This window comes from Drosophila innubila (genome assembly GCF_004354385.1).
Source record: "Drosophila innubila isolate TH190305 chromosome 3R unlocalized genomic scaffold, UK_Dinn_1.0 2_E_3R, whole genome shotgun sequence".
Classification (NCBI taxonomy): domain Eukaryota; kingdom Metazoa; phylum Arthropoda; class Insecta; order Diptera; family Drosophilidae; genus Drosophila; species Drosophila innubila.
Window position 1 is genome coordinate 18,230,038 of NW_022995380.1, and position 22,618 is coordinate 18,252,655.

Genomic DNA, 22,618 nt, shown 5'->3' on the forward strand with positions numbered 1-22,618 from the left:
ATTTTTTTTGAAATTAGATTATAGTTCGAGTAAATTGCATTAATAACTAGTACAATTGTAGATTTTTTACTCTGAAGATAAGATTAGTCGGCCGGGTAATTGTTTGAAAATGAGAGAGCATTCGTTTCAAAGCGCGTTAAGCGATCGGAGGTAGACGCGGAAAACGCTGTTCCAAAGTATTTATAATGGACAGCAGCAAGAAACCGGAACGAAAAAATCCATGTCAGCAAGCGAATTTGTTGTCCTATTTCATATTTGCCTGGGCTGTGCCCTTTCTATATCATGGATCGCGCAAGGGATTGACAACAGATGACATAACAGAATGCCTGAAAGCAGATCAGTCGGAGCAGCTCGGCAATCGTCTGGAAAAGTGACTAGATTCCTATTAAATGAATTATTCTAACTAATGATCTCTTATAGGGAATGGCAAAAGGAGCTGGAGAGGGCTCGGAAAAAGTCTCGTAAGCCTCATCTACGGCGTGCGCTGCTCAGTTGCTTCTGGAGCCCCTTTATCATCAATGGGGCTTTATGCTTTATATATATTGCCCTCAAGTAAGTGAAATCTTATCAAGTGCAGTCTGCTTTATATACTCATATATATAACTGAAGATAACATATCTTCCCCAGAATGCTAATAGCCGCTATTTTGGCTCAGCTGTTGCTGCAGTTGCGACATGTGGATTCAGTGGCCGGCACAGCCAATTCATCTATAATCCTTGCAGGCAACTCCTCCGACTCAGTCACAAATAGCAGCACTTGGAATGAGGTGGCCAAGTCAGCGATATATGTTTGGAATGATGCATACTATCTGGGTGGAATGTTGGTGGGCATCAACTTTGTGGCATGCTTTCTGTGGCACCATCTGTATCTGCGTCAACGCATGATGGGAGCTCGTATGAGGATCGCCTGCTGCTCGTTGGTCTATCGGAAGACCCTTCGGCTGTCCATGAAATCGGTGGGATCCACTCCGCCTGGACATCTGATAAATCTCATTTCTAACGATGTCAGTCGACTCGATTATGCATTGGTGTTTACGCATTACATCTGGATATTGCCCATCCATTCGGTGATCACCTGCTACATCATATGGCAGCAGATTGGAATCCCAGCTCTGGTGGGAGTCCTGGGACTCCTGCTGAAAACGGTGCCCGTTCAGACAGCTTTAAGCAAACTGACCTCAGTGCTCCGTCGAAAGATTGCGGAACGCACAGATGTTCGAGTTGGAATCATGAATGAACTGATGCAGGGCATCCAGGTCATCAAGATGTACGCGTGGGAGAACTCTTTCGAGACTGTTGTGGCCGATGCCAGGCACAGTGAGATCCAACAGCTTCGATATGCCAACTACTTGTATGGATTCCAGCGCACTACCAGATTCTTTATCCAGCGCACCACATTGTTCATCACTCTGGCGGCAGCCGCTCTCCTTGGACAGAGCATCACTGCCGACTTCGTCTTTTCCGTCGTCATATACTACAATATCCTGCAGCTTGTGGCAGCTGTTTATTATCCCCTCGCCGTCAACTTGGCTGCCGAGGCATTGGTCTCGCTCCGACGCGTTCAGACTTTTCTCCTGCAAGAGGATCGTGCCAAGAAGGTGGATAGCCTAAAGCAAGGAAAGCAGCAGGACGCTGAGGATCAAAGAGCCATTATCCTGAAGGACATCACGGCCAGTTGGGAGAAGGAGAAACCTCAACACACATTGCAGCATTTGAATCTGAAGATTCTGAAGGGACAGCTGTGCGCCATCATTGGTCCAGTTGGATCCGGCAAGAGTTCATTCCTGCAGTTGCTGCTGGGTGAACTTCCAATTGTTGATGGCAGAGTTATCATGCAGGACGAGCTCTCCTATGCAGCGCAGGAACCTTGGCTCTTCACTGGCACCGTCAGGAATAACATTCTCTTTGGCGAACTGTACGATCACCAGCGATACCAAGACGTAACCAGAGCCTGCGCTCTCGCCACGGACTTTCAACAGATGAGCAATGGTGACAACACTATTCTAGGTGATCGAGGAGCATCCCTCTCCGGAGGTCAACGTGCTCGTATCAGCCTGGCTCGGGCTGTCTACAAACCTGCATCCATTTACCTGCTGGACGATCCTCTAAGCGCGGTAGATGCTCATGTCGGTCGACATCTCTTTGACGAGGTCATTGGACCACGGGGACGTCTGGCAAAGCAGAAGGCAACCCGAGTTCTGGTCACACATCAAGTGCACTTTCTTTCTGAAGCCGACTGGATTGTGATTGTGGATCATGGTCGAATCTTGATGCAGGGCACGTACCAAGATATCATCAATAGCGATCTGGATTTTGCCAAGTTGTTGGATTGTCCCACTGAAGTGACAACTGTGCAAGGTGATAAACAATTGAAGCCGCAGGCTCCGCTTTGTGAGCCTGAAGATCTCGACGATGAGGTAGATATTGATATAGAGTCCGAAGGTTTGCAGCCCTTGAGAAAGCAGAGCAGCGTTGCTCAGGGCAACAAAGCGGTGAGTCTCCAGTTTAGAAACCTTTGGGAAAAGCTAAGCCTATACCTTAATAGTGATGTTAGAGAATCGGGTTGTCTATCAATCAATCGGCAAGTAATACATCGAGTAATAATATACTGCGCCATTTTTCGGGACTTTGATTCAATAATCATAATCTAATCAATCAAAACAATACAAATTTTAATCAAATTAAATTTAAAAGAAATTGATTTTATTTTTTTTTTTCTTAAACATTTTTATTATATATAATTCCTTTTTATTCCATATACATTCTATTATTTTTAGCAGATCCCCGATCAGCCGAAGGTTGTCCAAAAGGATAACAGTTTGGCAGAGACTCAGGCAACGGGAGGCATCTCCTCTCGAGTGTGGTACGAATACTTCAGTGCGGGCAGCACCCTGCTCAGCTTCAGCTTCATGGTGTGCATCATGCTGCTGTCCCAGGTGGTGTGCAGCAGTTCGGACTACTTTGCGAACTTTTGGACACAGCAGGAGCACCTGAGATTTCAGGGAGAGCCCACCAGGTTCAGCACCTATGAGTGCATGTACATTTTTGGTGGTCTCATCGTTGGAGTTGTGATCATGACAACCTTCCGAGGATTTCTCTTCCTTAAGACATGCATGAATGCCTCGAAAGTGTTGCACGATCGAATGTTCAATTGTATTTTGCACGCGAGCATGAGATTCTTCCACAACAACAACTCTGGACGGATTCTGAATCGATTCTCTAAGGATATTGGCACCATGGATGAATGGTTGCCCAGAAACATGCTGGAGTTTGTTCAACATGGTCTGGTCATAGCTGGCATATTGGCTGTCATTTTGGTGGTTAATCCCGTGCTCTTTCCCGCCGTGGTTATTGTGGCTATCATCGATTTGCTTGTACTAAAACTGTACATGCGGCCCTCGCAGGATCTGAAACGCATGGAGGGAATTTGCCGCAGTCCGGTCTATTCGCACCTGACCTCCACCTTGACCGGGATATCGATCATTCGCTCACGTCAGATGCAGAAAGTGGCTGCCAAGGAGTTCGATCTTCTCCAGGATGTGCATAGCAGTGTCTGGCAGCTGGCGGAAGCCACAAACACGGCTCTTGGTCTCTGGGTGGATGCCATTAACTGTCTCTTCCTCACGGCAGTCACATTCAGCTTCATCGTCTCCAGCGAGGGTAAGCTTAATAGTTCCGCAAGCTGATTATGATGATAACCACAAATGATTTCAGTTACTTACAGCGGCAATGTTGGCCTGGCCATCTCTCAAGCCATCCTGCTCACCGGCATGGTGCAATATTGCGTCCGTCAGGTGGCCGAGTCCCTGCAGCAAATGACAAGCGTAGAACGTGTCCTGGAGTACACGGAACTGGAGCAAGAGTCCGATGTCTGTGACAGCCCAGAACTCCCGCAAAATTGGCCACCAAACGGAAAGCTGGAATTCCGTGACATGAGCTTGCGCTACGATCCCAATGGATCAGCCGTCCTCAAGCATCTCAGCTTGACCATTGAGCCAGGCTGGAAGGTGGGCATTGTGGGTCGCACAGGAGCCGGCAAATCCTCTCTGATTGGAGCACTCTTTCGCCTGGCATACATTGAGGGAGGCATCTACATTGATGGCATCGAGACGGGCAGCATTTCACTGGAAACTCTGCGCACTCGCATCTCCATCATTCCACAGGATCCTGTGCTCTTCTCGGCCACCATTAGATACAACCTTGATCCCTTCGAGCGCTACAGCGATGCGGAATTGTGGCGATCTCTCGAGGATGTCGAGCTACGATCGGCCATTCCTGGTCTGGACTTTATGGTAACAGAGCGAGGCAGCAACTTCAGTGTGGGACAGCGACAGCTCCTCTGTCTGGCACGTGCAATCCTTCGCAACAACAAGGTCCTGGTTCTTGACGAAGCCACAGCCAATGTGGATCTACTGTAAGCACCACTTTGTAAAAATCTTGCATCCATATTCACATTTTTTCTTCTACTTCACTTGCAGCACTGATTTCCTGATTCAGCGCACAATTCGGGAAAAGTTCCATCATTGCACAGTGGTCACTGTAGCTCATAGATTGCATACCGTTATGGATTCAGATCGCATCATTGTCATGGATGCCGGTAATGCAGTGGAATTCGATATACCCCATTTGTTGCTAAGGCATGCCCAGGGAACACTACGACAGATGGTAGAGGCGACAGGAGGAGAGTCGGATGCACTCAAGAAGGTGGCCAGTGACTCGTTTGTGCGGATGCAACAGCCTCGGGAACACCAAAAGACAGATGAGAAGCAGTTGCTAAGGTTGCTGGAACGCAGCACAGGGATTCTCATAGAGAAACGTTCTCGATCGTCACAATCTTAATTTCAAGAAGATAATATTATACTTTTTTTTGAACTTTTTTTTTTATTTTTTTTTTTAAATTTTTTTGAACTTTTTTTTTGTTTTTTTTCCTAGGTGTGGTAATGTACTTTTAATAAACTAATCTAATAACTAATGATAGTTTTACAGTTTCTAAATAAGACTAATTGGAAGTGAGGACTAATTGAGAAAGCGTTTGATAGCCTCGTTCTACAACATAAAATATAACCTTTTTTCTTTAGTTTTACACGTTTTTAAAAATTTGTGCTTGTTGGGAGTTTGTAATACATTCTGAACAATGGAAACACATGAGTTAAAACGTATTTTTGAAGTGTTCAGAGGCTATAAGAATAGAATAAGATCACATTTCTTTAAGGGACAATAATGATCTGCAAAAGGTTTGTTAATTAGACTGGTTGAGTGTAAGAGCCAATCGGAGAGTTTGATCCGGAACGGTGACCATGCGGAGCACACAGTCCACGGGCTTCTCATTGAGGCACTTCATCCTGAATTGGGTTGCGCATTTACCCAGCAGGGAATGGAGCTGCTTGAGTGCCACTCGCCGACCGATGCAGGAACGCTGGCCAATGGCGAAAGGCAGACTGCCATGGGCCAGATGTACTTGCTCCGACTCGCTAAGAAACCAACGCTCGGGCCAAACTCTCAGTGGTTGCTCAAAATGTGCTGGATCACGTCCAGATGTGTACAGAGAGATTAGCACCAAGGTCTGAAAGCAGCAAAGGAAATGAGTTAGCTAACTGTGGAATTGGCAGGGAGGAAACAACCTTTTTCTCGATATGATAACCCCCGATTTGTGCATCTTGTGGCAAGTAGCGTCCAACGAATGGGGCAACTGGATAAAGGCGAAGTGTTTCCTTGATCAGACCATGCAGGAGCTGCGACTCGGACGCGGCACGTTCCTTCGAGATGCGTTGCTGGAGCACAGGATCTTTGGACAGGACATACATCGCCCACTGACTACTGAAGGCGGTCTGTTAAGGATTGATAGACGGGCAGAGATTGGGCGTTAGTAACGTCTCATTTTGATGATCAGTTGCTTCGCTGCCGACCGTGTCACCTGCTGCTATGACCAGATCCAGAAAAATGCGCCTGATCATCTCACTGGGCACCGCAGCAGCCTGTAGTCTGTGATAAAGTGCCTCCTCCCGCTCGGTTTCCGATTTCATGATCATGTCCTCTTGCTGTTTATTGATGCAGAGCTCTATGATTGCCGCGCCTTGTTGTAGCACCTCGCTGACATTCTCCTCGAAGTCCCGCCAAATTCGTAGGCCTAGCAACTGCGCCATTTTCGGCGGAAAGTTCATCAATCTAGAGCTATGCTGAAAGACCTTGTGAACGATCTGAGTGAACTGATCGAGAGCGGATTGCATTTTGGGACAGGCCAAGGCCCTAGATCCAAACATGATGCCACAGAGCACTGAAATATTGTAAATCAATTCATTAAATTTTGGAATTCTTAAACGATATACCTAAGAAATACAGATACAAAAATGTGTACATTTTTGATCAGCTTAAGCAGCCAGATGTTATAGTCATGTTAGTATGTCTTTCTAAATAAACAATTGTATTAGAACTTTCCATCTTTCCACAAAATAAAATGACTTGATAATTTTTAAAGTTATCACCATTAAATGATATGATACATAATAAGTATCAAATTCCCGATTGGCCCTAAAAATTTTATCACGATCAGAAAATATACTCGGAGGTTCGTATGTTAGGAAATAAGTATAGGGTGTGCCACAGTCGTGTTTGCTCGATTACTAGTTTTTACACTATTTATTTAGTATTTCGGCATACCTTCGATAGACCAACGATACAATTGCTGCTCCAATTCGGGCAGCTCGTAGTGCTTTCCATTTCGTTGTGCCTCGTCTGTCTCTGCCAGCCATTTGTCCACCAAATGTCGCGTACAGCTCTCAATATGGACGTCCATCCAATTCAAATTACCATTGAGCAGCAGCCGATTAAGTATACGCCTATTGTGCAACCACTCCGCGCCCTCCCTGCCACAGCGATTAGTTATGGATAAGAATTGAGAGTTGAGAATTGATTTGCAATTCATTTCATGAGCCACTTACATAAAGAAGAGTCCACGTTGGCAGGCATGTCGTTTATTGTAGAATGTCCAGGCGTCCGGCAGCGGATGCTGCGGATAATGACCCTCTTGGAGAAAGATGCTGCGCATCAGATTGGCCGATGATACAAACACTGCATCCTGTGTGCCACCCAAGCGTTCACGAAAGATGCCTCCATACTGACGATGTCGGGCATCCACATATTTATGCAATCTGGTAAAGAATTTTCCAAAATCAGCTGCTTTTCGATCGCCAGCTCAAGTCTGGTAACTCACTGTGGTGCTCCGCCGGCAGCTATTAAATCGAACAGTGTGCCAACGATGGGCAATCCCTTGACGCGAGGTATGGGCACATATTTGGGCACAATCTGCAAGCTTTGCCATGGATAGTTGCCTTTCATTCGGCACTCGGCTTTAAACTGCGACATGATGCGCAACAGCAGCGTCTTCAGCAGCTGCAGCGCCCAGCTCAGCAGGCCGCCGCGGCCCAGGTGCCTCTTCATCTCCAGTTAAACAAGAATACCGATATGCGAGGGACACTCAGATATCTAGTCACTTAGCAGGAGGCACGATTACCTTCCGATACCCGACAAGGGCAAGGCCAACACAGAACTGATTCGACATGCTGCCCGGCTTGTGCCTTATAACCGACACCGGCTTCGAGTCAAATGAAATGCGAAGAGCGAAAAGCGAAAAGCGAAGAGGTCGAGTCTGTCTGAGAACGTCGAGGTGCGATAAGATCGTGGCCACCTTGGTCGCAATGCTTGGCAAAATGTATTGACTACCTGCCCTTAGTATCTGACAGATACATTGCAGACAATTCAACATATCTGCCGTCTCTCAGGCCAGTGTGCATTAATGATATGCGCAAAATTCAATAAACGAACAAGCAATCCGAGCAAACGAAAGTAGACGCTGAGTGGACTGAAAAAAACTTCTTCGATTCGGATATATTGCTGGCCATGCAAATTCGTTTTCGGGAACGATATCACCAGACCTCGACTCTAAACACGGTTACTCCTCCAACCTCTATAAGCATTTATATACATATATACGTTCAAGCAATGTTTTGGTTCCGCATAAATATACAATTACAACTGATGTAATTGAGTTTCAAAAAAAAACATCTAGGATGATTTGGGATATGGGCTATTTTTAGTCAACTGGTTTGTTAATTACGAACACTGCAGAAGAATAATTCCAATATTAATTCAAGTAAACGTAAATATTGAGTAACAACAGATGGCAATTGGAATTTCAGTTCTCAGTTTTAAGATTCAAGTTCAACTTAAAACAGAAAATTTGTTATATAGAAATTCACTGCCAAATTGATTAATCTTTAAGGTATCACTATGTTTGAAAAGTTTCAGAACTTACTGAACTGCAATTCAATAAAAACATTTCGTATTAACATGTCTTATTTTTTTGTCATACCAAAAATGTAAGCTTAATAATAATTCACATAAACTCATAAAAGTTTAAAACTAATTAAAAAATTAGGTGAATATTTTTAAAGTTTAAATTAGTATTGTTTTATTTCATATCAAATTTGTATAGGCAACTAATTTTTATGTAGCTATGTGTACTCTCAGTTGTTGCTCAAACGATAAGAGCCAGCTGAGTGAGGCGTTTGTTTGGCAAACCAAATGATTCGCTCTCTCTCTCCCACTGGGGGCACCGAAGAGACTCAGCTAGTAGTCAAATATTACGTTCCATTCAGTTTCAATTTCTGTTTCTGTTTCAGTTGTATTTTAGCTGTGCTCTGGAGCGGTGCCTGAATCGTCGTTGCGGGTTCGATAAGATTATTCGCGGTTGTGGATAAAAAAACGGTTGGTGGATTTCATGCACGTGTTACAACATCGAAAGCTTCAAGTGGTTCACATATAAAAGCAGAAAGAAATACGAATAAATGAATCAACAATAATAGTGCTGCAGATTGGTTCAACTTTGTGATAAAAAAACAATTAATTTGAATTCCCACTTCATACAAACAAATATAAATAATTTGTTCACACATACACCCGTGCATGTGCATACAAATGCAAATATGCTCTATAGTTGTTTGAGTGTGTAGAAATTAGACTTTAGATTTACGTCATTATGTCTGATAGTGCAATTTTCTGCCATTTGTGTTTTAAAACATGAGGCTTTAACATAAGTTTTTTGTTGTGATACTTTAAAGCGGGCCTTGCATTGCAATGGCAATAACAACCCCCGAAACATCCCATTCACTCTCCTCGCACCCATTAAGGTGCCTCGGCGCTTCGTTCCGCCAACCCCTTCAGTCGACCAACAACCACATTGCTTGCCGGTTTGTTAGTCATTATCATTTCACCGATTATCGAAATAATCTAACATTGCACATATACAGTGATATTTCGATTTAAAGATTAAAGTTCTATTCCATTTTACTTATTTATTAGAAATATTATGTCAGCTATCTATGTCTATTTAGCGAATTATTTAAGCAAGTTGAAAATAGTTTTTAATGGAACAACTGTTGCTTGTTGTTGTATGTAAGCGAAACGAGAGAGTAAAATGCCGATAGAGAACATGGTGAATTTACGACTCGTTGATGTGGTGAATAAGTATGTGGACAGCATTTTACGATTTTTAAAATTGTATTGTTCCTTTTGGGGTCTGCTAATAACTTTAGTTGTTAATTGATAACTTGTTTAACATGCACCTTAATTAATTAATGTTTTTTAATTTAAATAAAGTTGATAGTGTTGGTTGTTTGAAAGACAGATGCTTACCACAGCTCTTCTACATATTATTGCTTGACTTAATCCGACATAATTTTGAATGTAATAAATAAATAGATGTATTTACTACATTTATATTAAAAATCACATTGATATTTTCTCAATTTTTTTTTATTTTTTGATGTCTTGAATTTAAGTAAATACATAAAGAACAATTCACTTCATATTTTAAAACAACTATTAGTTCACACTCAGTTTATATTTGAAGTTTTCACATTCTTATGGAACACTAAGCTATTACGATTATATTTGTTACTTTTAAATAATTTGCCTTTTATAACATTATTAATTGTTCATTATTGGATTGTTTTATAAGACAATCCAAATTTATATAATCGTTCTATTTTTATTAAAATCAATGAGGAATTCCTCACCCTTGAAATCAACAGAATTGATTGAAACAAAGGGATCGCAATCTCATGTTGATTAAAGACATCTCAATTAAATGCGAGAGTCTAAAGTGCTTGATTACGGAATATCTTTATAACAGTAAGCACTTCATCGTCTCACACCCTTAGATTTATTAGCATTGATTGAGACAAAAGGACCGGACTTTTGATCTTGATCCCTGGCAAGATTGCTCAATTGGATGTTGTATGGGTTGGAATTTAGTATAGGTCGTTGTGAGATTGCGTTATAACACAGTATGAACTTCATTTTACAAAACAAATCTGAATAGAGCAAATGCGTATTTAAGATATTTTTAAATATACATTCAAATATAATATTAAGTCGGCTTATCGCATTACCGCTTTGTATGTGCGGTAATTAATAAAAATTATGATTATTGTCATAACAATTGTGAAATTGTCAACATCTTTAAATTAAATTTGATTTACGCTTAGCTGTCTTCATCTTATCAATTACAGACATTACCCAAACAAATAAACAATTAAGTGAACGACCGATACGCACTTGATACATATAAATATAAATACATATATCTTCTATTTACACATGGCTCTTTAGTCAGAAATAGATAATTTTGCACAAAGTTCATATTTAAGAGTCTCACTTTTAACTGTGCTACAATTATTTGCTTTATTCCAGATTCGTAACTAAAAATCGTGAATCTCAAGTTCGGCACTTTTTTGTAATTTTATAATATGAGTAAAATGAGACAGCTCAACAATTGTACAAATAAGTAGGTAACATGATAGTTTTTTTGATATAGAGAAGCAATTGTTTTTGTTATAAGTCTGGGTTCTGCAGAATGCTCTAATTTCCCGCTGTATGGAATGCTCAGTTTTCAATGCTGAGTCATAAAACAATCAATATAATTTCTTAGTTATTTATTTTAAGGCTTGTATATAAAAAAATCAGAATCTTAAATGTCGTTCATGTCCCAGACGCAGTGTCAAAATTCAAAGCTTAAATAGTGCTAGTGTAATATACACTTGCGAGTGACACATACTTACTACTATAAATATTCACACAATAATATTTGTATTACTAAAAAGTACATATATATATTTGAGTTACAATATTCAATACTTCTCCCGGAGTTGTGAAACTAATCGTTTAAAGAGCCAACATTCTTTTTGACTTCAGTTTCCTGTAAAGCATTTGAGATATCACCTCAACCACTACTGTGAACATTTCAGCCACTTAGCTCTTAGCATCTGGGTTCTTTGTTGAATCCGCCGTCTTTCATCTTTTTCTCACGAATGTGATTATTTTCTTACACTCAGTAGGATAACAATTAAATCTCAATCCAAGCTGAACCGATTATGTATTAGTTAGTTGACTATCAGTATAGAATATTGCGTACAAGGTCGTGTTGTTTATTGGGGTAGCACGAAGATAAGAAAATATGTGCGAAGAGTCACAATTCTGATGTGTTATACAGCCGGGCTTTGTTGCAGAATGTTCCCTATCCGGCGTACGTCGTTCGACAAGATTAGTTTTTCTTATCAGCTGGTGAATTTTGTTGATCGTTGTGTATTTTTGACATCAGGTAACTGGGCTCCCATGACAAAATGGATAGTAGCGCCAAGCCGGAACGAAAGAATCCCCGACAAAGGGCGAACATCCTGTCACAATTAATATTTGCCTGGGCGGTGCCATTGTTGTTTCGCGGATCGCGGCAAGGACTGAATACAGATGATCTAACTGAGTGCCTGAAGGAAGATCATTCGGAACAGCTGGGCGATCGACTGGAAGAGTAAGGAACCGTCACCCATATTACCCGTTGCTAATCTTAGATTTCTTGCAGTGAGTGGTACAAGGAGTTAGAACGATCGCATCGCAAGTCCCGGAAGCCTCGGCTGCGAAATGCCTTGTTCAGATGTTTTCTGTGGCCAACGATCATAAATGGAATTATGTGCTTCGTCTACATAGTGATAAAGTGAGTGAGTCCTTAAAGCTAATATATTTAGAGCTCTACTAAGACTATGCTTTTTCTTATAGAACTCTGATACCCGCCGTACTTGCACAACTGTTACTTCAATTCCAGAATTCGAATTCCCCTGTTGCGGAAACTAATATTACCGAGACGGTTAACCGCACTGTAAGGTCGGTGACAACCTTCGGAGCACCTTCCAATGATGGTAAGAAATGTGGCATCTCTCATATCTACATCTCTCTAAAGTCCTGCTTCGACAGTCAATTCACCCAATGCCCTGGATACAGATGATCCTTTTAAGGAACACATTAAGAGTGTTGATTCTGTATTGAGTTCCAATTTAACCAAATTGAATATCTTCGAGGAGGCCACTTTATACGTTTGGAATGATCTTTACAGTCTTGGGGCAGTGCTGGTTGGTTCAACGCTAGTTGGCTGCTTCCTGATCCATCACCTGGACCTGAGGCAACGCATGATAGGAGCCCGAATGCGCATAGCTTGCTGTTCCTTGATCTACCGAAAGACCCTCCGACTGTCCATGAAGGCAGCGGGTCAAACCCCAGCAGGATACCTCATCAATCTGCTCTCCAACGATGTAAATCGTCTCGATTATGGCTTTATTTTCATGCATTGGATTTGGATAATGCCGATTCAAGCGGTGCTTACTTGTTATCTCATTTGGTTGCGCATTGGAATCCCGGCCCTAGTTGGTGTCATCGGGTTGCTGCTGAAAACCGTGCCCCTTCAGTCGGCATTGAGTAAACTAACATCGGTGCTTCGTATGCGGATTGCAGAGAGAACGGACGCTCGAGTGGGAATCATGAACGAGCTGGTGCAGGGCATACAGGTAATCAAGATGTACGCCTGGGAGAAACCCTTCCAGGCGGTCGTCGCCGAAGCCAGACGATGCGAAATCCAACAGATTCGCTACGCATCATACCTGCGTGGATTCTACCTCAGCACAATGGTTTTCACGGAGCGTTCTACTTTGTACATTACTCTGGCTGCTGCTGCTCTGATGGGACAGAAAATCACGGCAGATTTTGTATTTTCCGCCGCTAGTTACTATAACATTCTCCAGCTAGTGGCCGCCATTTGGTATCCCCTAGCAGTAACCTTTGGAGCCGAGGCTTTGGTCTCTCTGCGTCGTGTTCAGGCTTATCTGCAAATGGAAGGTCGAGATGAGAAAGTCCATGGGTTAACACACAAAGGGCAACAAGATAGTGGAGATCCACGAGCCGTTGTCCTCAAGGATATAAATGCAAGCTGGGATTTGGAGAAACCCCAACGCACGCTTCAGAATTTCAATCTCGAGATCGAAAAGGGTCAGCTCTGTGCCGTCATTGGCCCAGTTGGAGCTGGCAAGAGTTCGTTGTTCCAGTTGCTTCTCGGTGAGCTTCCCATCGTCGATGGCGGCGTTGTCATGCAGGGAGACCTTTCATACGCCTCTCAGGAACCTTGGCTCTTCACTGGCACCGTACGGAATAACATTCTCTTCGGTGAGCAATACGATCGTAAGAGATACAAGGAGGTAACCCAATGCTGTGCTCTCACCACGGACTTCCAGCAGCTAAGCAACGGTGACAAAACAATTGTAGGAGAGCGTGGAGCATCCCTCTCCGGAGGTCAACGGGCTCGCATCAGCCTGGCTCGGGCTGTCTATAAGCCTGCATCCATTTACCTGCTGGATGATCCTCTAAGCGCGGTAGATGCTCATGTCGGTCGACATCTCTTTGACGAGGTCATTGGACCACGTGGACGTCTGGCCCAACAGAAGGCGACCCGTGTCCTGGTCACGCATCAAGTGCACTTTCTCTCCGAGGCCGATTGGATTGTGATTGTGGATCAAGGTCGAATCCTAAGGCAAGGCACATATCAGGACCTTATCAACAGTGAACTCGACTTTGCCAAGCTACTAGAGCGTCCCAAGGAGTCGGAATCACCAAAAAGTGTAGGGAACTCGTCGTCCAATACCACACTTAGTGCCCACGATGAGTCGGAGGAGGATGATGAAATACCCTACATCGATGGCGTGCGCGACGGGTATCAACCACTGCGAAAGCAGAGCAACTCCACCCATGGAAGTAAATCGGTGAGTGAGAAATTAATCATAGGGTAACTAGATCAGGTTCTAAATAAAGTTGCATTATCTTGTCCACAGCTCAACAGCACTGATCAGGCCGACGGCGATGAAGACGCGGATGAAATGGCCGAGGCACAGGCTTCGGGAGGTGTCTCGGGACGTGTGTGGTATGAGTACTTCCGGGCGGGCAGCACCTTGCTCAGTTTCAGCTTCATGGTGTGCATCATGTTGCTGTCTCAAGTTGTTTGCAGCAGCTCAGATTACTTTTCCAATATCTGGACACAGCAGGAACACTTAAGATCCCAGGGTGAATCCACCAGTTTTACAACCTTCGAGTGCATGTATATTTATGGAGGTCTCATCATCGCCGTCGTGGTGATGACAACATTCAGAGGATTTCTGTTCTTCAAGACGTGCATGCATGCCTCAAAGGTGTTGCACGATCGAATGTTCAGCAGCATACTCCATGCCACAATGCGTTTCTTCGATACGAATCCCTCGGGTCGCATTCTCAATCGGTTCTCCAAGGATATGGGAGCCATTGATGAAATGTTGCCACGGGCTATGATGGACTTTATACAGATTGCCCTTGTTATGTTTGGTATATTGATAGTAATCTCTGTGGTTAACCCCGTGTTGATGGCGGCAATGTTGATTGTGGCTGTAATTGATATGCTCATCCTTAAACTGTATCTGCGTTCATCGCAGGATCTGAAGAGACTGGAGGGAATTTGTCGCAGTCCCGTCTTCTCGCACTTGAGTTCATCCTTGATGGGTCTGTCGATTATTAGGTCACGACAGATGCAGGAGGTGGTCGCCAAAGAGTTCGATCTTCTCCAGGATGTGCACAGCAGCGTCTGGCAGTTGACCATGGCAGCCAATACGGCATTAGGACTCTGGCTGGACTGCGTCAGTTGTTGCTTTCTCAGTGCCGTCACTTTTAGCTTTATTATTACCAGCGAGAGTAAGTTCTCAATCTCAATTCCATTTAATATCTGAGTAAACTTTCTTTTACTCTCCAGCTACATACAGCGGCAATGTTGGCTTAGCCATTTCGCAGGCCATGATCCTCACAGGCATGGTTCAATACGGCGTCCGCCAAGTAGCCGAATCCTTGCAACAAATGACAAGCGTGGAGCGTGTTCTGCAATATACGGAATTGGAACAGGAGTCGTCTCATCCATTGGGTAAGGAGCCATCTCAACAGTGGCCCACTCATGGTCAGGTTGAACTGCGCGACATGAGCTGTCGCTATGATCCCAATGGATCAGCCGTCCTTAAGCATCTCAGCTTGACCATTGAACCAGGCTGGAAGGTGGGCATTGTGGGTCGCACAGGAGCAGGCAAATCATCTCTAATTGGAGCACTGTTTCGCCTGGCATACATTGAGGGAGGCATCTACATTGATGGCATCGAGACGGGCAGCATTTCACTGGAAACTCTGCGCACTCGCATCTCCATCATTCCACAGGATCCTGTGCTCTTCTCGGCCACCATTAGATACAACCTTGATCCCTTCGAGCGCTACAGCGATGCGGAATTGTGGCGATCTCTCGAGGATGTCGAGCTACGATCGGCCATTCCTGGTCTGGACTTTATGGTAACAGAGCGAGGCAGCAACTTCAGTGTGGGACAGCGACAGCTCCTCTGCCTGGCACGTGCAATCCTTCGCAACAACAAGGTCCTGGTCCTGGACGAGGCCACAGCCAACGTGGATCCACAGTAAGTGATTCATAATTTATAGAGTGGTTGATTGTTAATTCTCTATTTACACTCAAATTTACAGAACGGATTCCTTGATTCAACGTACGATTAGAGTGAAGTTCCGTCATTGCACAGTGCTCACTGTAGCTCATAGATTGCACACTGTCATGGATTCGGATCGAATTATTGTCATGGATGCTGGAAATGCGGTGGAATTCGATGTACCCCATTTGTTGTTGAAGAAATCTCATGGAGTACTGAGACAGATGGTCGAGGCAACAGGAGGGGAGTCGGATGCACTGAAGAAGATGGCCAGCGACTCCTTTAAGCGAATGCAGCAGCAAAGTGAAGCGCAACGAGCTGACGAGTAGCTGGAGCAGGAGTAGAAGCAAAAGATTACTTGGATTCGCATTTATTCAAAAGTTAAAGACATGTGGGTTTATTTCTGATATGTGAAGAAAATGTCAAAGATCTGGTAATGCTGGTATTATTTTTAATGTATCTCCAATCATAAACTGTACCAAAATAATGTACTTATGTTTGTATAAGTCCTAAATTCAGTACTTATTTTCGATTTTTTTTGTAGCTAATGAAGTTGTGTTTGGTTTTTCGATGTTCAGCGTCACTTTCACGTACAGGTTTATTACTTAAAATCTCTAGGTATACTGCCTTATAAGTAAGCTTAAGCAATACTTATTTCAAGTAGCCTTAAGCGTAACATGCAATACAATCAAAGGTTAAGTGAAAATTTAACACATTTTTAAGTATGAGTTTTGTAAAAACTAAAGAATTTATCATGTATCACAAATACCCAAAGATAACTCAGTTATTACACAAACTTATCGTAATATTTGGGTGCTATAAATGAAATCAATTTAAGATCAAGGAGTTTTTTTGAACTTCTCTTATTATAACTTTTCTTGTATGTAACTTTAATTCAAAATTAACCGAACTTTCACTTTTCCCATATCAGCCATGCATAAGTTAGAACTATAAAAATAATATTAATAAATAAGAACAGTTGCACTGTGAACTCAATACTTAAAACAGTAGCTAGAAAAAATTTTTTGCAATCCTATTAGTAGTTTTTTAAATTATTAATAAAAACATAATTGATTAAAAGCAAAATTGCGTTTCTCATTCGCTGATTCGCTGTCAATCAAAACAGAGTCGAAACGATAAGAGCTAGAAGGCTGAAATTATTACAGAAAACACTTGAAGTCGCACTAACTTTGACATTCTAAAAAGGTAAATTACTATTTACTAAGAATTATAATGGAATTATAATATTAAATTTTTATCTTAACGAAGGCAATTTAATCGATAAATGAGCATAAAATCTATCTGTACTCCGTTTTTAGTAGATTTCTTAGATTTTATCTAATTAAATGCAGAGAGTTAATATCTTATTCTTCTTAGTCTTATTTATGTAATTATTTTCTAAGTAAGATAACAACATAGTAAGATAAAAATTAGTACCGAGTCCAAACGGCGCCAATTAGGCATTAGATTGTCGACTATCACATTGGTTTTATTTTAAGACGGTAATTTTTGAATTTATTAATTTTAAATATATTCTTATACGGTTAACTATTAAAATGTCGCTAACCACATATGTAAATATTGTCAAAGACAATGAATACTCAAAAGAAAAAGTATTTGTCCGCAAAATTTACTAATCTAATCGTTATAAGTGCCACAACTTTCCTATTCTTCAGTTTCTAGTGAAGTAACTCAGATGTCATAAAATAATATGCATATATAGAGCTAGTATCATATTTATCTTAGTCTAATGTTCGTTAATTACAACGTAATAAGATAACAATTGTTACCTAGTGCAGACTGTGCCGCTTAGGCATAAGTTCTCCGACCATTAGCATAGGGTTTATTGAGGTAGTACGCAGAGATAAGGCAGTATATGCCTAGAGTCACGATGATAATGCGATTTACAGACCGGCTATGTTGCAGATATGAGCCCAAAATTATTTTTCTTATCAACAAAAGAATTCATGTGATCGTAGGCCTTAACCGAGAGCAGGTAACTGTGCTCTCATGACAAAATGGACAGTAGTGCTAAACCGGATCGAAAGCATCCCCGTCAAGGGGCGAGCATCCTGTCGAAATTAATATTTGCCTGGATGGTGCCATTGTTGTATCGTGGATCGCGGAAAGGACTGAATACAGATGATCTAACTGAATGCCTAAAGGAAGATCATTCGGAGCCGCTGGGCGATCGATTGGAAGAGTAAGAGACTATTCTTCATCTTATACTTTCAGTTACTAATCTTAGCTGTATTGCAGGGAATGGCACAAGGAGCTGGAACGCTCACGTGGCAAGTCGCGGAAGCCTTGTCTGCGAAACGCCTTGTTTCGATGCTTTCTGTGGCAAATGATCGTCAATGGGATCTTGAGCTTCGTCTTCGTAGTGATTAAGTGAGTTTATCCTTAAAGCATATCGCTCAAGATCGGCTTAGACTAAGCAACTCATTTCAGAACTCTGATACCCGTCGTACTTGCTCAGTTGTTATTTCAATTCGAAAATTCGACTTCCAATGTTGCGAAAAAAAACTTTTCCGAGTCGATAAACCTCACTGGGATAACCCTTGGAGCACCTTCAGGTGATGGTAAGTAGATATACATCTGTCTTTAGTTTATAGTCCCTGCAGTTAAAGTGCATGGGCTCTATTGAGGTTGTCAGATGTAATATGTCAGTAACAGGCAGGAGAAGGCGTCGGTCTGACTCTGTCATTTCGTTTAAACACTGAACACTTACATCTCAGAACAAATTAGAGCTATAAACCCTGATTTGCCACATAAGTCGAACTCGCCGATGTTTGCTTGATTCTCTGCTTTCCTCGACAGGGAGCTCACCTTATTCCGCATCAGACTCGAGTCTAACCGAATTGAATAAATTCGAGGAGGCGATATTGTACATTTGGAATGATATGTATTATCTCGGAGCCATGATGGTGAGTTTTACGCTAGCTTGCTGCTTCCTGATTCACCACCTGGACTTAAGCCAACGGCTAATAGGAGCTCGAATGCGCATAGCTTGCTCTTCCCTAATTTACCGAAAGACCCTCCGACTGTCCATGAAGGCGGCAGGTCAAGCCCCAGCAGGATACCTCATCAATCTGCTTTCCAACGATGTAAATCGACTCGATAACGGCTTTGTTTTCATGCATTGGATATGGATACTACCAATCCAAGCGGTGCTTACTGCTTATATTATTTGGTTGCACATTGGAGTCCCAGCCTTAATTGGTGTTGTCGGGTTGTTGTTGACCGTGCCCCTACAGTCGGCATTAAGTAAACTCACCTCGGTGTTCCGGATGCGGATTGCGGAGCGAACGGACGCTCGAGTGGGATTCATGAACGAGCTGGTGCAGGGCATACAGGTAATCAAGATGTACGCCTGGGAGAAACCCTTCCAGGCGGTCGTCGCCGAAGCCAGACGATGCGAAATCCAACAGATTCGCTACGCGTCATACCTGCGTGGATTCTACCTCAGCACAAAGGTTTCCACAGACCGTTCCACTTTATATATTACTCTGGTTGCGGCCGCTCTTATGGGACAGACAATCTCGGCAGATTTTGTATTTTCCGCCGTCAACTACTATTGCATCCTCCAATTGGTGGCTGTCAATTGGTATCCCTCTGCAGTAACCTATGGAGCCGAGGCTTTGGTGTCTCTGCGTCGTATCCAGGATTATCTGCAAATGGAAGATCGAGATGAGAAAGTGACACACAAAAGAGAACAAGATAGTGGAGATCCTCGAGCTATTGCCCTTAAGGATATAAATGCAAGCTGGGATTTGGAGAAACCCCAACCCACGCTTCAGAATTTCAATCTCGAGATCGAAAAGGGTCAGCTCTGTGCCGTCATTGGCCCGGTTGGAGCTGGCAAGAGTTCGTTGTTCCAGTTGCTTCTCGGTGAGCTTCCCATCGTCGATGGCGGCGTTGTCATGCAGGGAGACCTTTCCTACGCCTCTCAGGAACCTTGGCTCTTCACTGGCACCGTACGGAATAACATTCTCTTCGGTGAGCAATACGATCGTAAGAGATACAAGGAGGTAACCCAATGCTGTGCTCTCACCACGGACTTCCAGCAGCTAAGCAACGGTGACAAAACAATTGTAGGAGAGCGTGGAGCATCCCTCTCCGGAGGTCAACGTGCTCGTATCAGCCTGGCTCGGGCTGTCTATAAACCTGCATCCATTTACCTGCTGGACGATCCTCTAAGCGCGGTAGATGCTCATGTCGGTCGACATCTCTTTGACGAGGTCATTGGACCACGTGGACGTCTGGCCCAACAGAAGGCGACCCGTGTCCTGGTCACGCATCAAGTGCACTTTCTCTCCGAGGCCGATTGGATTGTGATTGTGGATCAAGGTCGAATCCTAAGGCAAGGCACATATCAGGACCTTATCAACAGTGAACTCGACTTTGCCAAGCTACTAGAGCGTCCCAAGGAGTCGGAATCACCAAAAAGTGTAGGGAACTCGTCGTCCAATACCACACTTAGTGCCCACGATGAGTCGGAGGAGGATGATGAAATACCCTACATCGATGGCGTGCGCGATGGGTATCAACCACTGCGAAAGCTGAGCAAGTCCATCCATGGAAGCAAATCGGTGAGTAAGAAATTAATCATAGGGTAACAAGACCAGATTCTAAACAATGTGTCATACTCTTGACCACTCTTGTGCAGATGGTCATAGATAAAGTCGAAGATGAAATGGCCGAGGCACAGGCTTCGGGAGGTGTCTCAGGTCGTGTGTGGTATGAGTACTTCCGTGCGGGCAGCACTTTACTCAGCTTCAGCTTCATGGTGTGCATCATGTTGCTGTCCCAGGTTGTTTGCAGCAGTTCAGATTACTTTTCCAATATCTGGACACAGCAGGAACACTTGAGATCCCAGGGTGAATCCACCAGTTTTACCACTTTTGAGTGCATGTATATTTATGGAGGTCTCATCATCGCCGTCGTGGTGATGACAACATTCAGAGGATTTCTGTTCTTCAAGACGTGCATGCATGCCTCAAAGGTGTTGCACGATCGAATGTTCATCAGTATACTCCATGCCACGATGCGGTTTTTTGATATGAATCCCTCAGGTCGTATTCTCAATCGGTTCGTCAAGGATATGGGAGCCATTGATGAACAGTTACCGCGGGTCTTAATGGACACTATACAGATTGCTCTAAGTGCATTTGGTATATTGATTGTTATTATTGTGGTTAACCCCATGTTGATAGCGGCCATGCTGATGGTGGCTATCATCGATATGTTCATTCTAAAGCTCTACTTGCCTCCATCGCAGGATTTAAAGAGACTGGAGGGAATTTGTCGCAGTCCCGTCTTCTCGCACTTGAGTTCATCCTTGATGGGTCTGTCGATTATTCGGTCACGACAGATGCAGGAGGTGGTTGCCAAAGAGTTCGATCTTCTCCAGGATGTGCACAGCAGCGTCTGGCAGTTGACCATGACGGCAACTATGGCATTGGGACTCTGGATGGACTGTGTCACTTCCGCTTTCCAAACCGCCGTCACCTTCAGCTTTATCATAGCAAGCGAGAGTAGGTTCCAATGTCCATTTCAGTTCGCATTCAAGTAACCTATGTAATTCTTTTTCAGCTACATACAGCGGCAATGTTGGCTTAGCTATTTCGCAGGCTATGGCCCTCACAGGCTTGGTTCAATATGGGGTCCGCCTTGTGGCCGAATCCTTGCAACAAACGACAAGCGTGGAGCGTGTTCTGCAATATACGGAATTGGAACAGGAGTCGTCTCATCCATTGGGTAAGGAGCCTTCACAACAGTGGCCCACTCATGGTCAGGTTGAACTGCGCGACATGAGCTGTCGCTATGATCCCAATGGATCAGCCGTCCTTAAGCATCTCAGCTTGACCATTGAGCCAGGCTGGAAGGTGGGCATTGTGGGTCGCACAGGAGCAGGCAAATCTTCTCTGATTGGAGCACTCTTTCGTCTGGCATATATTGAGGGAGGCATCTACATTGATGGTATCGAGACGGGCAGCATCTCGTTGGAAACTCTGCGCACTCGCATCTCCATCATTCCACAGGATCCTGTGCTCTTCTCGGCCACCATTAGATACAACCTTGATCCCTTCGAGCGCTACAGCGATGCGGAATTGTGGCGATCTCTCGAGGATGTCGAGCTACGATCGGCCATTCCTGGTCTGGACTTTATGGTAACAGAGCGAGGCAGCAACTTCAGTGTGGGACAGCGACAGCTCCTCTGCCTGGCACGTGCAATCCTTCGCAACAACAAGGTCCTGGTTCTGGACGAAGCCACAGCCAACGTGGATCCACAGTAAGTGATTGATAAATTACAAACTGGTTGATTGTTAAACTCTCTATTTACACTCAAATTTACAGAACGGATTCCTTGATTCAACGCACGATTCGAGTCAAGTTCCGTCATTGCACAGTGCTCACTGTAGCTCATAGATTGCACACTGTCATGGATTCGGATCGAATTATTGTCATGGATGCTGGAAATGCGGTGGAATTCGATGTACCCCATTTGCTGTTGAAGAAATCCCATGGAGTACTGAGACAGATGGTCGAGGCAACAGGAGGGGAGTCGGATGCACTGAAGAAGATGGCCAGCGACTCCTTTAAGCGAATGCAGCAGTTAAGCGTAGTGGATCGAGCAGAACAGAAGCCAGAGCAGGAGTAGGAGGAATAAATAGATAACTTGTAAAAACGGTTCTGATTCACAATACCCAAAAATACAAACATCCTTTTTTTTGGATTTTTAAT

General features: G+C 43.6%; 4 protein-coding genes across 5 annotated transcripts; 3 read left to right on the forward strand and 1 right to left on the reverse strand.

The window, feature by feature from the left end:
* The first annotated feature begins 89 nt into the window (after positions 1-89).
* LOC117791271 (multidrug resistance-associated protein 4-like) lies at positions 90-5,147 on the forward strand. Of its 2 annotated transcripts, none has more exons than XM_034630978.1 (6): positions 90-370; positions 421-552; positions 628-2,491; positions 2,777-3,659; positions 3,714-4,413; positions 4,478-5,147. In XM_034630978.1, the coding sequence occupies exons 1-6, from the start codon at positions 186-188 to the stop codon at positions 4,836-4,838; spliced, it is 4,125 nt and encodes a 1,374-aa protein (XP_034486869.1). In that variant the 5' UTR covers positions 90-185; the 3' UTR covers positions 4,839-5,147. The 2 variants fall into 2 exon arrangements, with proteins under 2 accessions (XP_034486869.1, XP_034486870.1); XM_034630979.1 differs by having other exon boundaries at positions 2,780-3,659.
* Positions 5,148-5,158: 11 nt separating this feature from the next.
* LOC117791272 (cytochrome P450 315a1, mitochondrial) lies at positions 5,159-7,562 on the reverse strand. Its single transcript, XM_034630980.1, has 6 exons — positions 7,210-7,562; positions 6,938-7,147; positions 6,657-6,862; positions 5,906-6,273; positions 5,621-5,827; positions 5,159-5,562 (listed from the first exon to the last, which is right to left on the reverse strand). Exons 1-6 carry the CDS (start codon positions 7,434-7,436, stop codon positions 5,239-5,241), a joined length of 1,542 nt encoding a protein of 513 aa, XP_034486871.1. The 5' UTR covers positions 7,437-7,562; the 3' UTR covers positions 5,159-5,238.
* A 1,119-nt stretch (positions 7,563-8,681) lies between these two features.
* LOC117790675 (multidrug resistance-associated protein 4-like) lies at positions 8,682-16,951 on the forward strand. The gene is made up of 8 exons (XM_034630184.1): positions 8,682-8,762; positions 11,656-11,862; positions 11,914-12,045; positions 12,108-12,247; positions 12,303-14,134; positions 14,204-15,089; positions 15,148-15,847; positions 15,912-16,951. Exons 2-8 carry the CDS (start codon positions 11,678-11,680, stop codon positions 16,198-16,200), a joined length of 4,164 nt encoding a protein of 1,387 aa, XP_034486075.1. The 5' UTR covers positions 8,682-8,762; positions 11,656-11,677; the 3' UTR covers positions 16,201-16,951.
* Positions 16,952-17,889: 938 nt separating this feature from the next.
* Positions 17,890-22,612, forward strand: LOC117792736 (multidrug resistance-associated protein 4-like). The gene is made up of 7 exons (XM_034632986.1): positions 17,890-18,074; positions 18,131-18,262; positions 18,323-18,453; positions 18,692-20,463; positions 20,541-21,408; positions 21,467-22,166; positions 22,232-22,612. Exons 1-7 carry the CDS (start codon positions 17,890-17,892, stop codon positions 22,533-22,535), a joined length of 4,092 nt encoding a protein of 1,363 aa, XP_034488877.1. The 3' UTR covers positions 22,536-22,612.
* Positions 22,613-22,618: the final 6 nt, after the last annotated feature.